At 35.5% G+C, this 13,626-nt stretch overlaps 1 protein-coding gene across 1 annotated transcript in view; it reads right to left on the reverse strand.

Moving 5' to 3' along the window:
* The window catches only part of NDUFS4 (NADH:ubiquinone oxidoreductase subunit S4), a 49,112-nt gene that overhangs the window by 6,203 nt on the left and 29,283 nt on the right, over positions 1-13,626 (reverse strand). Inside the window, exon 3 of the mRNA XM_030005151.2 lies at positions 2,693-2,865. Coding sequence (XP_029861011.1) covers positions 2,693-2,865 — 173 coding nt within the window. The remainder of the gene's footprint in view (positions 1-2,692; positions 2,866-13,626) is intronic.

Here is a 13,626-nt window from a genome sequence, read left to right on the forward strand (position 1 = left end):
ATCCAATCTAAACACAGTTTTTTTATTTCTTCCCATAAATGAGATATTCGTGTGTTTAAATTTGTGATAATCTGTGAGCAAACTGGAGTTCAGGATGGCCAGCATAATGTCCAGATAATGTCAGCAATAGCAGTGCTGCAGGATTTCCTATGCCTGCCTAAACTGTTTTATCAGTCACTACAAACTGGGATTCCACATTTTCTTCTCTTTGAGATGTTGTACAACGGAAACCACACATTTCTCATGTTTCTTTGTTTACAACTTTATATTAAAAGATGTACTCAAGAACTATCCATAGGCATTCCTGTAATGAAAACTCCTAATTAAAAAAAAACCGCCATGGGTCCATTTTATGTAGATCTACAACTGGATAATTTTCACTGAAAAAAAAACTATATCAAGGAAACAACAAATGCAACCAAAAAAAAAAAGCAAACAAGACTATAAAATGACAGAAATACAGCAAAGACCTACAGGTAAATAAGTATATTGAGTTCAGAGGAAAAGGGCGCTAATCCCTAGACCCTAAAGGGCTCTAATCCACTAATCCCATTACATTATTCAAAAGTAAATGGGAAAATTTCTTAAGAACTGTTCTTTGCAGAAATTAAATCTGAAGAGAAGAAACTCTTCTTAGGCATTTTTGGGTGTTGAATGGTAATCTGAAATAACCAGAATGTTCCCTAATAGCTTTTGTGAGAATTTCTTAAAAAATGAACAGATACAAACTAGTTTACAGAGCCCTTAACCTAGCAGTGTAAATTCTCAACACAGCACTTGCTTTTGGCCTACCTGGAGCTTGCCCACACAGGAAATATTCCTTTCCCTACCCCAAAATAAAAATGCATGCATAGATGGATTCATTCAAAATAGCCATTCCTTTTTAAATTCCCACAATAAACTCACTCCAGGACAATTTAACATACAGGTAAGCCCTTAATACCATGGCTCATTTTTCTAGGTGGTTTATTTAGCACAAATGGTTATAACTGTTAGAAAGGTTAAAAGCCATTGTTTTGGCTGAAATCATGCAAAATCCCACCCAGAAAATAATTTGTCTGGGGAGGTTAAAGTCAGCTGAAAAGCATAGGGGGATTAGAAGAAAAGTTCAATTCAACCTGAACTAAAGCAGGTGTTGCTGGCACCTGCTACTGTGTCATAATCTGTGCGGTGGTATAAATAGACCATACTTCATGGTTAGACACTTGCGGGGCACACAAGAAAGGAGGGAAAGGTGTACTGCTGGTCAACAGTCTATCACTTAATTAATTTAGGCCCCATGAGACAACCTGGTCATTACTTGCTAAATGTAGTAGCTACTTGCAGTAGTCAAGTCATCCAAGGCATACCTGTATTAAATCACTGAAATCCTATCCTCTTAAACAGCAATTTAAATATGCTTAAGATGAAATGGTAAAAAACCCCAGGACGTGCTTAAGAGGCGGTCATTGTTATACACAGGCTTAAAGTTTTAAAACGGGTATTTTAACAGACTATTTTAATACAATTAATATAATTCATATTCAGTATTTCTTCTCATCTAATGATAGTTGAGCTTTGCTTCCCTAATGCTTTGCAATGCCAACACAACACAGATGTTACAGGTTTTGAGCCTCCTCAATTTTTTATGGGAAACCAACATAACAGGAAGACTTGACTTCAGAGTTATTTTGAACTAATATTTCTGGATACATTTATTTTATAAATAAAACAAACAAACAAAATCATTCTGTGACCGGATTTAGAATGTTAATAAATCTCAAAAAATGCATCCTCAAAATATTTAATACTTAAAGTGTTAATTTTTTTTCCACAGAATTTTGTGTTCTTTGATTATAAGTACTAATATGATTGCAGCCAGACATTTTCAATACACATTGTATCCTTTGTGAAGTTTGAAAAAATAATCTCTAGTGGTTGACATTTTTTTATGTAGAATCATTAACTTTTCTGAATATGCCTCAAACAAGACAGCTTCAAATCAAAATTACAATATTGTCAGGAGAGTTGCTGGCATAGTCCTCACAGTTCACAGGAATCCTAACCACACTGTAAAATGTAGGTAGTATATTTATATAGGGAAAAAGAATGAAAAACTAGTTGCATCTGAGTTATACTTACATCTCAAAATTATAGCAAGTTAAGCTAAGATGAGTATTTTTCTGGATCTTGGTGTATTTAACAGTTTTTACTACTAATATTAGCAACATTGAAACAAGCAGTGTAATATTTTAAATAGGTTTAGGGTTTTTTTTAAATTAGTTATGGGTCCTCATTTCAGATCTTCAGGATATTTATAAAACTTTGTAAAAAAAAAAAATCCAGAAGCTAAGCATTGTTATTTTATGTTTAACTGAATTTAAAAGATGCAACTGAGAGCTGAGAAGGATTTACTGCTTCACGTAACCAATAACCTTCTTCCCCTGATGCTGCCATACAGTAGCATCACCACAAACGTAGTCATTGAAATTTCTGGTTGTTAACACTATTTTCAAACTCTTCCACATGATGTTGTGAGCTAAAATCTGCTTTTAAACATAACAGATCATTAATTATATGACTAACAAACCCAACCACTTACTAGAAGTACTGTTAAAACACAAGTAGATTTACAGGTAGAAAGGACATTTCAAACTCAAAATTTACATGACTCATAAGAGGAAAAGTATTTCCAAATTCAGTAACTACTCACGTAGATGCCCAGCCCATTAAAGGGTTCTCCCAGCGCTCCCTGTTATCAAACTCCATCTTCCATTTCTTTGTATTGTTAACTCCTGCCTGCATTGCATTACGTGCTGGAACAAAAATGTGAACTTTTCTGGTTTTGATGTGCTCATCTGGAACACCAGTTAAAGCAGTGATATCCTATGAAAAACACAATGGAACTTGTTAAAAAAGGGTTCACATAAAAGGCTTGTAAAATAATACTACTTGTGCTTTTTACATTATTTCATGCTTTATTTTTTAAGTTACAAAGAAAGAAAAACAATGCAGAAAAGTATGTTATGAGTCCAGCTGTATAAATTGAAGCTGATACATGTTGGAACTGCTATCATCCTTCTTCCCCTGGCTGAATTAGATTTTGCATGGATCAGCTAGCTCCCTGAACCTGCTCATCTCCCAGCTACACAACTGCTAGTGCCAGAGGAGCGACAGGACATTCCCTCCCATCCTCTGACCACAGCTGCAAAGTCAGGACTGCTCCAATATGCACCAGCTAAAGCAAATGTGGAAATATATAAACTCTTCTTTCTCCGTTAAAGAAAACATTGAAGCACAGACAGAAACATCGACAAATCCCGAAATTTTACACTGACATTAGGAGCTTAAACTTCCTATGAACAGGACTATTCACCAAAATCCTAGCCAGCCAACTATGTGCTGCAGTGCAAGTGCTTTCACTTGGGCTTGTCTGTATATAATTAAGAGGCACCAACATCCATGCTGACTCAAGAAGCTATGCTTAGCATGAAGCAAGAGACAGGAGGTTATCTTTCACACAATAATCTATTGATTGTTTGAGACTGCAGAGCAGGTAGTAGAATTCAGCTCTCTTATTTCTCTAACCACTAGTTATTACATAAAATTGACCGCCTCATCCTGTTTCAAGCTATGAATATCAGCTTCTGAGAGTCAATTCTTCTATTGATGTTCAAGATCAAGATAGCAACATTTGATACTGGTAACATTGTTCAGTATTTTTGTGAGGACAAAAGGATTCAGGAGATTCCAACCTTCGAAGACAAAAAGGCTTGTAACATTGTATATAGTCAGTAGTAGGATGCCCTCCTCTAGGAAGGCTTGGCTTGTGAGCCCTCAACAAATAAACCTAACAAAGATAAAAATTGGAAGATTACAAAAGCAACCTAAAAATATTAACTGACTTTAACAAAGAGTAAGATAGGGAAAAACCTCACAAGAATTGCTGTGAAAAATTACCCTCAGCAGCATCCGATATAATCAAAATGAACCTTCTCGCTAAAAACTAAACAGTAATTACATAAAATTAACCTGTCAGTTCACCCTAGTAAAGAGTGAAATCAAACATCAAATCCATCTCTAAGGATGCTAAACTACTCCTGTTCCTTACATACTTAAAAGGCCAGTGGGAGCTCCTTGGTCTCCCTCCCTGTCCTTCCCTCTCCTCCCCTCCCCTCCCTTTCCCTCCTCTCTGCAGGAACAAATAATAAACCGGTACAAAAGTGCAGCAAAACTTTGGGCATACTGAACTCATCTTGCCAGTACTGCCATGATTTGAATTAAAAGGGAAACAAGTTTAAATAAAACACTGTGGCTTTACATGTCTGTAGCTACTAACTTGGTGGGATTTTGTTTGGTGGCAAACTTAAAAGCTCTTGGTGCTGTCACCAAATCATCCTTTGAAGTGAGGCAAGTCTCATTTTTCATTTTACTTCAGAAAACAAATTTTGGGAGATCAGCCCAAAAACTACAAAACTACACAAGGGAGCAAGTTTAAAGCATTTGACTTGCACTTCCAATTAGAACAGCAGGGGAAACAAACAAGCATGTACACTAATTTTCCAACTTCTGACATTTCTACACAGACTACCGAAAGAAATCATCAAAATATCTTCACAATTCCATTACAGATGCTTTCATTAGGAGCAAGTAATGTTTATTTTTAATATGAGTCTAGCACTGATATGAAAAAGAAACACTACCAGTCACTGGAATGTTGCAACACATATGTGAAACACCTCCTGACAGCCTGGCATTTCTGACTGCTGAAGCTTAAACCACAGTTTTAGAAGGAAATACCTTTCAGTTTTCTTATTTGAATTGGCAAAGTGCTTTGTTTAACAAAAAGGTTTTTTTACCTGCAGTAAAGTCTGGTGGGGCTTCAACATTTACCTTGCCTGTTTATAGGAATAGGCTACTATATTAGCCTTTATTTCTGTATTTAACAGACATGCCTATTGAGAAAATGTAAGAATATTCACAAAAAAATTTCTCTTTTCCCTCTGAAATAATCTGCTGCGTGTAAAAATTCTGGATTTGTTATCATCAAATACCTCCAAATATGCAACCTTCAAAATAGCTCAAAATTATGACTTTTTTTTCCTATTATTATTCTCCGCAACTCATATGTGCATTATGATTTTTATGCTTCATATTTAGAGGGTTTTGAATTGTGCCAGAATTATCTGGAATTATTAAAATAAGATAGTATGTTAAATAACATTATGGGCATATACAATTTCCTCTTTTGAAGCCTCCACACCAGAGAACCATAAACATACTACATATTGGTGCATACAGAACACAATCTAAAAAAGAGTATAAAAACCAGCAACTGCTATATTTATGAGGTAACCGTAGTATAGAAATGCCTAGACTTGTTCATCTGGATGAAAATAAAACCAAAACCCCAGACAAACCTTGTAAGTCCCTTCAAGCCACGTTTTTTCGGGCACTCATTTGGCTCCAAATCAAAGTTATTTCACTAATAATATAGGATTCATCCCATAAAAATCTTTTCAAGGTGAAAACTAAAACCTGCCTACTTTCCAAAACTCAAATACCTACATCGTGTTGCTAGCTCTTCATACTTTGATTCATTATAACTAAAGTTTCCATGCCTTCTGGGAATCTAGGAATTGTTTATTGATATCTTCCCCATTTTAAAGCTGGCAATTGAACAGACAGTTGTTAGGACAACGAGTTTCTGGTTTCTGAAGCCCAAGTTGTCCTGACATAAAATCACTGTTTTTGCTTGGTGTAGACATGTAAGGTACTGTAGCATAGCTGAGCTGTTGCCAAAGATATGGAATAAAAAGGCTTGGCATCTATCACATACTTGACACCTAAAGAGCACAGAAGCTCTAAAATTCCTATTCCCTGTAGGCGCACTCTTAGTCTAGACAAACTGATTTCTCACACTTTTAAAATGCATTACAACACTCTATTGTGATCATTTCATCCACACAGCTCCAGCTAGTGACAGAAGAACCTGTCCTTTTAAGCGACATTTCAATGGGCTAAAGCTCCCGCTCCAAGATGCCATTAAAACAATATAATACTTGAAAAGAACTATGCTGCACTGGGTTGAACTCTTTACTGTGTCTTCAGTGCTTTGTTCTGAGTTCAAGTTCTCACTGAAACTACCTGTGAACCAACTTTCCAAAACAAAGATGTTTTTGACAGCTGTTTTCACATTACTATCTTTTTTTTTTTTAAGTGTTCCTTACTGAATTTTGCTATATTAGCATATTAAAATATTAGTGAGGTGTTCGGCATTCAAATTCTAAATAATAAGGTGACAATATAAAAGACAAGATTTGAACTGTATAGGTTTGCTTTACTAAAAATTAACAACACTGCTTCACATTTTTAACACAGGCTATCATCTGAAAGATACATTCTGACATTCTGTTTTTCTTAATATATATATAGAGGAGGGTTTTTTTAATAGCAACCTCTGAGGTTTTTTTATAATTAAAAAAAAATACTCAATTTTGAGTCATTTTGGCTCTTGGAATAAGCTGAGAGGGACAAAACACTCATTTTTTTAAACAGCATATATCACATCAAATTGCTTACAAATTAAGAGGAGGTTTTGTCTTTATTATAACTTATACTACTTAAGAACACTTTTCATGGTGGAAAGTCTGGTAAAGCTGTTCTCAAAGAGTAATAAGAAACGATAAATGTGCTATACAGCAGGGAGAAAAACTGGTTCACAGAGGCAGTGTCAATGAAAGCAGCATTCAGCATGAAGATGACTTTACAGGAAATGAGAATTTCCTTCTTTTAAATACTCCACTAATGGCACAAATTCCAAAGGGGACAGAAATGGAACTCTGTAATTCAAGGGAAGAAACAAAATGATTGAAAGTATCTCTGAAAACAAGTGGTTTTGAATAGACGGGTCAGGTGTACATAAAGGTGTCATGTTTCTCTTATGACATTTCTTTCCATGCATAGACAAAAACTGTACATAACCACTATCAACTATCTACTGTTTAGCACCCCCCCTTCTTTTTTCTTTAATAAAGGAAACAGGGAACAAGCAATGGGAAGTTGATGTCAAAACACAGAAAAACCTCCCAGCAAGCTTCCAGCAACCACCCAGGATTTAGAGTCTTGCTAGCTGCTCTCTTTTCAATACCAGAATTTCACACATTTCAATGACCATTATGACTTCAAAGAATCAAATTTTCATCATTGTCCGTCATCTGCCGGTTGATTTGTATAAAGGAGTTCTTCTGCATGCACTCCAGACAAAGGCCTCCTTACTTTCGTGGCTATATATCAAGTTTAAAAGTTCTGTTTGTGACAGTTGTGTCTGTGGTAAATCAGGGTAACACTGAAGGAGTGCAGCTGCTCTGCAGGAACCTCCTTTTTGGCATCATTTCACTTAAATAAAAACTGAATAATTAGCTTCTGCCTTTATTAAACCACAAAAATGCCACTGGCCTTAGTAATTACTTCCGGTTGCCCCACCTACTTAACCTCAATAGTTTACACTTGTTAGAAAGGAGGGAAAGTAGAAGTTTTCTGTACTTCACAGGAGTTTACAACAGCTTGCTCTCTTCCCCACCCCCAACTTGTTTTACCAGACTAAGTGCATAAAGTTTTGCTATACATTCATGTTGCAATACACTTTCTTTAGGAGCTGTTATATCAAAGCACAGAACATCTTGCATAATACTCACAAAATAGCTGCTGTGAAAGGAGCTTTTTATTTAGTGTGCTCAGCTGCTTAGGCTGTAAGTCAGGATGAGAACATTTACGTTTCTATGCTTCAATACGGACGGTATTTTTGAAACAAATGTAAGAGAACAGAATCTATTATGCAAATTGTAAGTGGAAAAATGGAGCAGAATGAACTAAATGTGGTCAGACAACACTTATCTAACAGCTACAGACATAACAAAGGGAAAAAAGCATATTTGCCCTTAGGAAACTCTGTATCACACAGAATACAGTTTTCTTTCAGGCTTCACAATCCTTTTGCATTATCACAGTAATCTGTGTACAACATGGTGTTACTGGTAACATGTTCTCCCATCTAACCATCCTGCAGAACGATTAATAAAGTTGAGAAAAGAAGTGAAAGAACTGTATTTTAAAAAAGAAAACCAAACATTGTAAAGAGGAAACAGTATTCAGTAATAATAATGACTGCATGAAAGCTTCTATTTGAAGAAAATCTCTTTCCATAGGCAGTTTTGCAGAAAATGCTAAAGAGAAACTGGGTATGGAGAAAAGGATATGATGAGAAGTGAGTCTAACAGAAGGAGAAATTGTCACATTACTGGAATCAACGCAAGTCTATCACAATACTTTTTAGACTATTGACTGCCTTTATGCAAAGGAGGTGTCAGCATCCAAAACAGTCCAACATTTGCAAGTGCTGTTAGCTTCAGCAAACCCTATTCATCAGTTTGTATTTTACAGCTGAGGAGATGGCTAAGCATTCATTGTTTTTGCAAAACCTCCTTGAGAACTTCCATCATCCCACTGCACAAAGGCTCACTTCACTTTCCCAATATTCTGCATGCTCAATATTATTCCATGCTGCTTGCATGAGATACTACCAACATAATGGCATAACACATCCCACACACGATTAAACCAACATCACTTGGATTTGTTCAGAGAGAACAGGATGAAAGAGTAAACAGGAATACTTGACTGGATTTCTAAAAATCCCAGGTGCTCTCTACAAACTGGAACACAACTTCACACTAGTAAGTAGAAAACGTGCCCCACACCAACCCTTCTTCCACATCTTAAAACACTTTACTTAGTCTGCATTGCATTCCCAAATTTTGTATTCACTTTTGTCTCCTGCAGAAGTCATAGAAAGATTGTATTTATAAAAGTAATCAATGGTAAAAGTTACGGCAAAAGCTGCTGACTTGTGCTTTTGTTAGTTTGAAACATAATACTAAAAATAAAACCAAAAATCCCAGATTTTGCACCTCTCAGTGTCCTGACAAGCCTCAAAACAGAGAGGCATTTTTCTTGACAAACACGCAAAATATACCTATCATTCAGCCTGCATTCTTGATGGACAGGTAAACAACATTTTAGAAATTTAAAAATGAAACATTCGAAACACATAAGTCCCACTTCTAGCACAGACAGATATTTCATGCTCAGTAAAGTTTTTCTGCCAAGAAAGAATGAAAGAGAAAGACAAAATGATTATTTAATTATTAACAATGTTTTTTTTTTTGCTGTAACAGTATGTCTTAGTTTTGTAAATGTTGTCTGGGTAAGTATCATGAAATTAAAGAGAAGGGGGATCAAATATGTGGGTTTACACTTCGCAGTTTCTCCATATGAATGAAATTAAGAAAATCATTATTAAAATGGAGGAAAGTAGGGGCAGTCAGGGGAGAATATAGTTCATAAAAATAGATTGATGTTGCTACTAGTAGTCACCAGAGACTTCAGTGTGGTCATGACATTCTTCAAACTGAGGAAATGATAAACAGTGTGCTTATCTCAAACAAGGTGGGAAAAAAGCCTGAATTAATTCCAGCAGATCTTGTAAACTACTTTTTCTTGTAACACAGCAAGATTTAGAGAGAACATACTTTCTAGAACTCATTCAAAGCATATGTAAACAAATCTTTTGCTTCCACACACACAAGTGGCTGGTGTTTTTTTATTACCTGCAAGGCATTTAAAAATACAGAGTTTTCTACAGTGCACAACTTTCAAGCATTCTACAAGAACTTCACAATCCTCAGATTAAAAAACATGCAAAAAAAATCAATTAGTTAAGAATAAGACTACAACAAATTTTTTAGACTGTGACCTTTCAAATAAAAGGAGAGGCAGTCTTAGTTTACTTGTATTTAGAAAAAGGATAATTGAACAACTGAAATTATCTAATTCCTCTCAAGACTAATTTACAGTTACAGCAACACTCTATTGCTTTAATACCATAACCAACTGTTCTTCCAGATACCGTTCCTCAGTTGGAAAACAAAAAAAAAAACCCAGGCAGGAAGGAGCTCTAGAGGAAAGAAGACAGAAGTATTAGTAGGTAGGGCCCACCTAGAACAGACAGCTTTGTAGTAATTCCCCTGATTAGTTCAATTTTGTATATAATATTGAATATATACTATATTGTAGTTCACTTGTAGTTCAGTGATGGTATACTCTTTCAAATAAAATTTATTCCGTTTGCAGTTCTGATTATTTATGCTATACTCTTAGCATAAGTCACAATAAGCAGACTGGCTTGCAAAGCTAAATATAATATTTCAAGAATATCTTGGTGAGTTATTCACTAAAGATGACACATGAGCTTACAGTCTATAAAATGCAGTTTTTATCATGAACATCCAAAGCCCCAACCAGCAGCTCAGGGTGGGGTCTTCCACATTTTAAGTGAGAATCAAAATTCAGGCTACTCTTGCACATTGGGAATAATTTCTGTATTTTTTGTGTGTTTCTGATTCCATTTTAGTGAAGACTTTATTTTTAACATCCATTAAAAGTTACCTGTATTTACAAAATAAATAACAAGCATATGACTTAAGTGAATTTTATAAAGCTATTGTTTTTCAGGAATTCTGTCAGGAACAAGAAAATGAGCAGTTCTGATCTGCTCTATGCCCATTTCAAAACCTTACAAAGCTTTCTTTAAAGTACTCATTAAGAAATTTTCCACTTGTTTCATCATCTTCAGCTTTTGGAGGGGAAGGGGTCTAATCTGTGTTACATGTGTGGCTGGGCTTCCTTTTCTCCCTTTTGTGGAAAGCTCCCTTACCAGTTCAGGCTGCAAGACCCAAGGGAGCATGATGTTCAGAGCCTAGCAGTGAACTGGGACACTACTTATACATTAAGCAGTGCAATCGCTCCTGCAAAGCAGGAACACCTTGGCCAATTCATACTCCAATCTGGACAGCAAGTATCCTAAGGTCTGAGCTGTTGAGTTCAAATTTCATTGTACAGCAAAGTCTTAAGACTTCATAACTCTAGGAAGATTTCCTATGATGAAGTCACAAGAAAGATTATCACTACAGTATATGAAACATCCATTGTGGATTCAGTTTCAACTAGCTAACAATCTCCCTGGGCTGGCAGCTAGAGCAAATAATACTTTTTTTTTTTTTATTTCATTATCATGCATTCTGGTGTTCTGTTAATTCCCTATTTAATGGTAGCTGTGGAACACCATTTAACTTCAAGGGTTAAAATTTAACAAACTATTTAAGCTTTTGTTTATTAAAAAAAGACATTTATTGAAGGTGGGGGTGAACAGAAAGCAAAAAGCAGTGTTTTAAAGTTTAACTTGATGATGCTGTCACACTAGTGCATGGTCTGCTACTAAGAACAATATTAAGAAATCCTGAGTTCATGTAAACCAATGCCTGCCTCCATTGTGATGCACACTCTCTATCCTTTACATCTTGTTTATAAAGAAAGTGATTTCTGTAACAGATCTTTGCACATAGTAACAAGTGGTGTGAGACATAAGGAAGAAAAACAGAAGCAAATCCCCAATCAAGAAATGCAAATTTAGAGCAAAATCCCTGTTGGTACATGCTTTTTAGAAGAAAAGTCGCATTTAAGAAATTACAAGGAAGCCAGACCTGTTAAAAGCTGTCCCTTACCCTAATGCAAGATGTAATGCCTCTATGTAATATGCATGGACTTTAAAAGTTGAAAGCAAGTGCTAAATAGTGTACATAATTTCCATACACAGCAGGTAGTGAAGCAAGAAAAGAACTGACACAGTTACCCTAGTTAAAGAGATGCACAATAGAGAACTGTTATGCAGCGTTAGCATACTGAAGGTCTATGCATCAGGGATGTTGCGGCTATTAACAGCTTAAATGTTCACTGTATTTTGTTAATTAGTGCATACAGCTTTTAAGCCTTAAATGTGTTTTAGAAGGTTCTTTTCTAACAGCAACACAGTCATTATTCCCTGGCAGGGATGGGAAGGGTTGATGGGGCTTCAACTGTTTCAACATCATCAATAAAATACACAGCTTAATACCACTGGACAAAACTGGTTTCTTTAGATTTATCTATATGGTTAGTTAGAATGGAAGCTTTCTACAGTGTCTCTCTAATCAGTTGAATCATAACTACAATGTATTAGTGTTACTTCACAAACTGTTTTTAGCTTGCTCTATCTAGAAGTCTGTCCCTGTAATCTGTGCTTTCATATGCTTGGCCTTTAAGGTTATTAATAGGACAGAAATCATGATCTTATACTTCCTGATACAATAGAGAGAAACCCGTCACCAATTAAATTCAGTAATTCAATTTGATACACTACATCTTTCCGTTCAGTTTTCTATTACTGTGGGGAAAAACAGCAAAGAAGTGCACAATGTACAATTGTGCTTACTAAACAGCGATAAAAAAGTAAAAATTTGTATTGGAAACAGACATTACAGAAGAAGATATTCACCTTCTGCCTTATCAGAGAAACAGAATTAGTTGACCCAACAATGCTTTCAAATGGAGCGGACATGGCAACAAAAATGTGGTCCTAAGAAAATGCACCCAAGACAAAAATACAAAACAGAAGAACAAAGAATAAAATTTTAGTGCAAACTACAGTTTTAATCTTAAAAGAGCTTCTGCCTGGTTAACATGCTACTTAGTGAAAAGCTTTAAAAATACATGATTTATGATGATGATGATGTTGGCCTATATAGAAAAAATATTGTTATTTATTTTTATACATGAATATATGTTCAGATCTATAAAATGAATCTGTAAGGAAAAACTATCCCCTTCTTCAGATGTTTGTAATCACAATTACTCATGATAGTCTTAGTCTTTTAAAAACATTTGCAACGTAATTATAACATTGTTTAAAAAATACTGTATTTGGTATGTCTTACTGGCATTTTGTAGAAATTCTTTATAGCTCAGCTTCTTTTCACTTGTTAACCCAGTTTTCAGGCTAACAGGTAATAAGATAAAAGTTATTTCCCCATCAAGCAAAGATCTTCTTTTGCACTAAATGTAAGCCAATGGGCTTTATGGAGTGAACAGAACTGACTAGTCTAAAAAGATACATAAGAGATTGCTCAATTTCCATGCAGTGCATGCTTCACAACCCAAGAACTAAATTGCGTATTAAAACTCTGGATCTGAACATCAGATGCTTTCTCCATGGTCCATGTCCCCACTTAACACAGGTTAACATTCCTAATTTGAGAAAGCAGCCATTAAAGTACTTCAAAGATACCTCACAAACAAGGCATCAAGAACTGGAAGAGCACCTGTTCCATTCCATCATTGATCTTCTGAGTAGAAAGAGGTAGTACTGAAGAAGCACCAAGCTCTCTTGCAGCATGACCAAGATGTTCAAGGATTCCCACAGGATTACTGGGCCTTCCAAAGAAGGAAAGCTTTTCCCTTCTGACTTGATAAAATGATTCAGCTAGAACTATGACTAGAAACAGCATTCAAGTCTGTACATAGAACTTTCTTAGTTAGGCTAGGATTTGTGTCTTAAATCTAAAACTTAGACATACTGCAAAAATGCAGAAAGACACATTTGATTGAACAGAAAAGCAAGCACTCTACAAGGAATTGATTATTCACTATTCCTGACAGGACAAGAAGAATTCATGTCATCTACAGAAATACTTCATAACAGGAGATACTAACTTA

The sequence above is a fragment of the Aquila chrysaetos genome, chromosome Z (genome assembly GCF_900496995.4).
Source record: "Aquila chrysaetos chrysaetos chromosome Z, bAquChr1.4, whole genome shotgun sequence".
NCBI classification, from domain to species: domain Eukaryota; kingdom Metazoa; phylum Chordata; class Aves; order Accipitriformes; family Accipitridae; genus Aquila; species Aquila chrysaetos.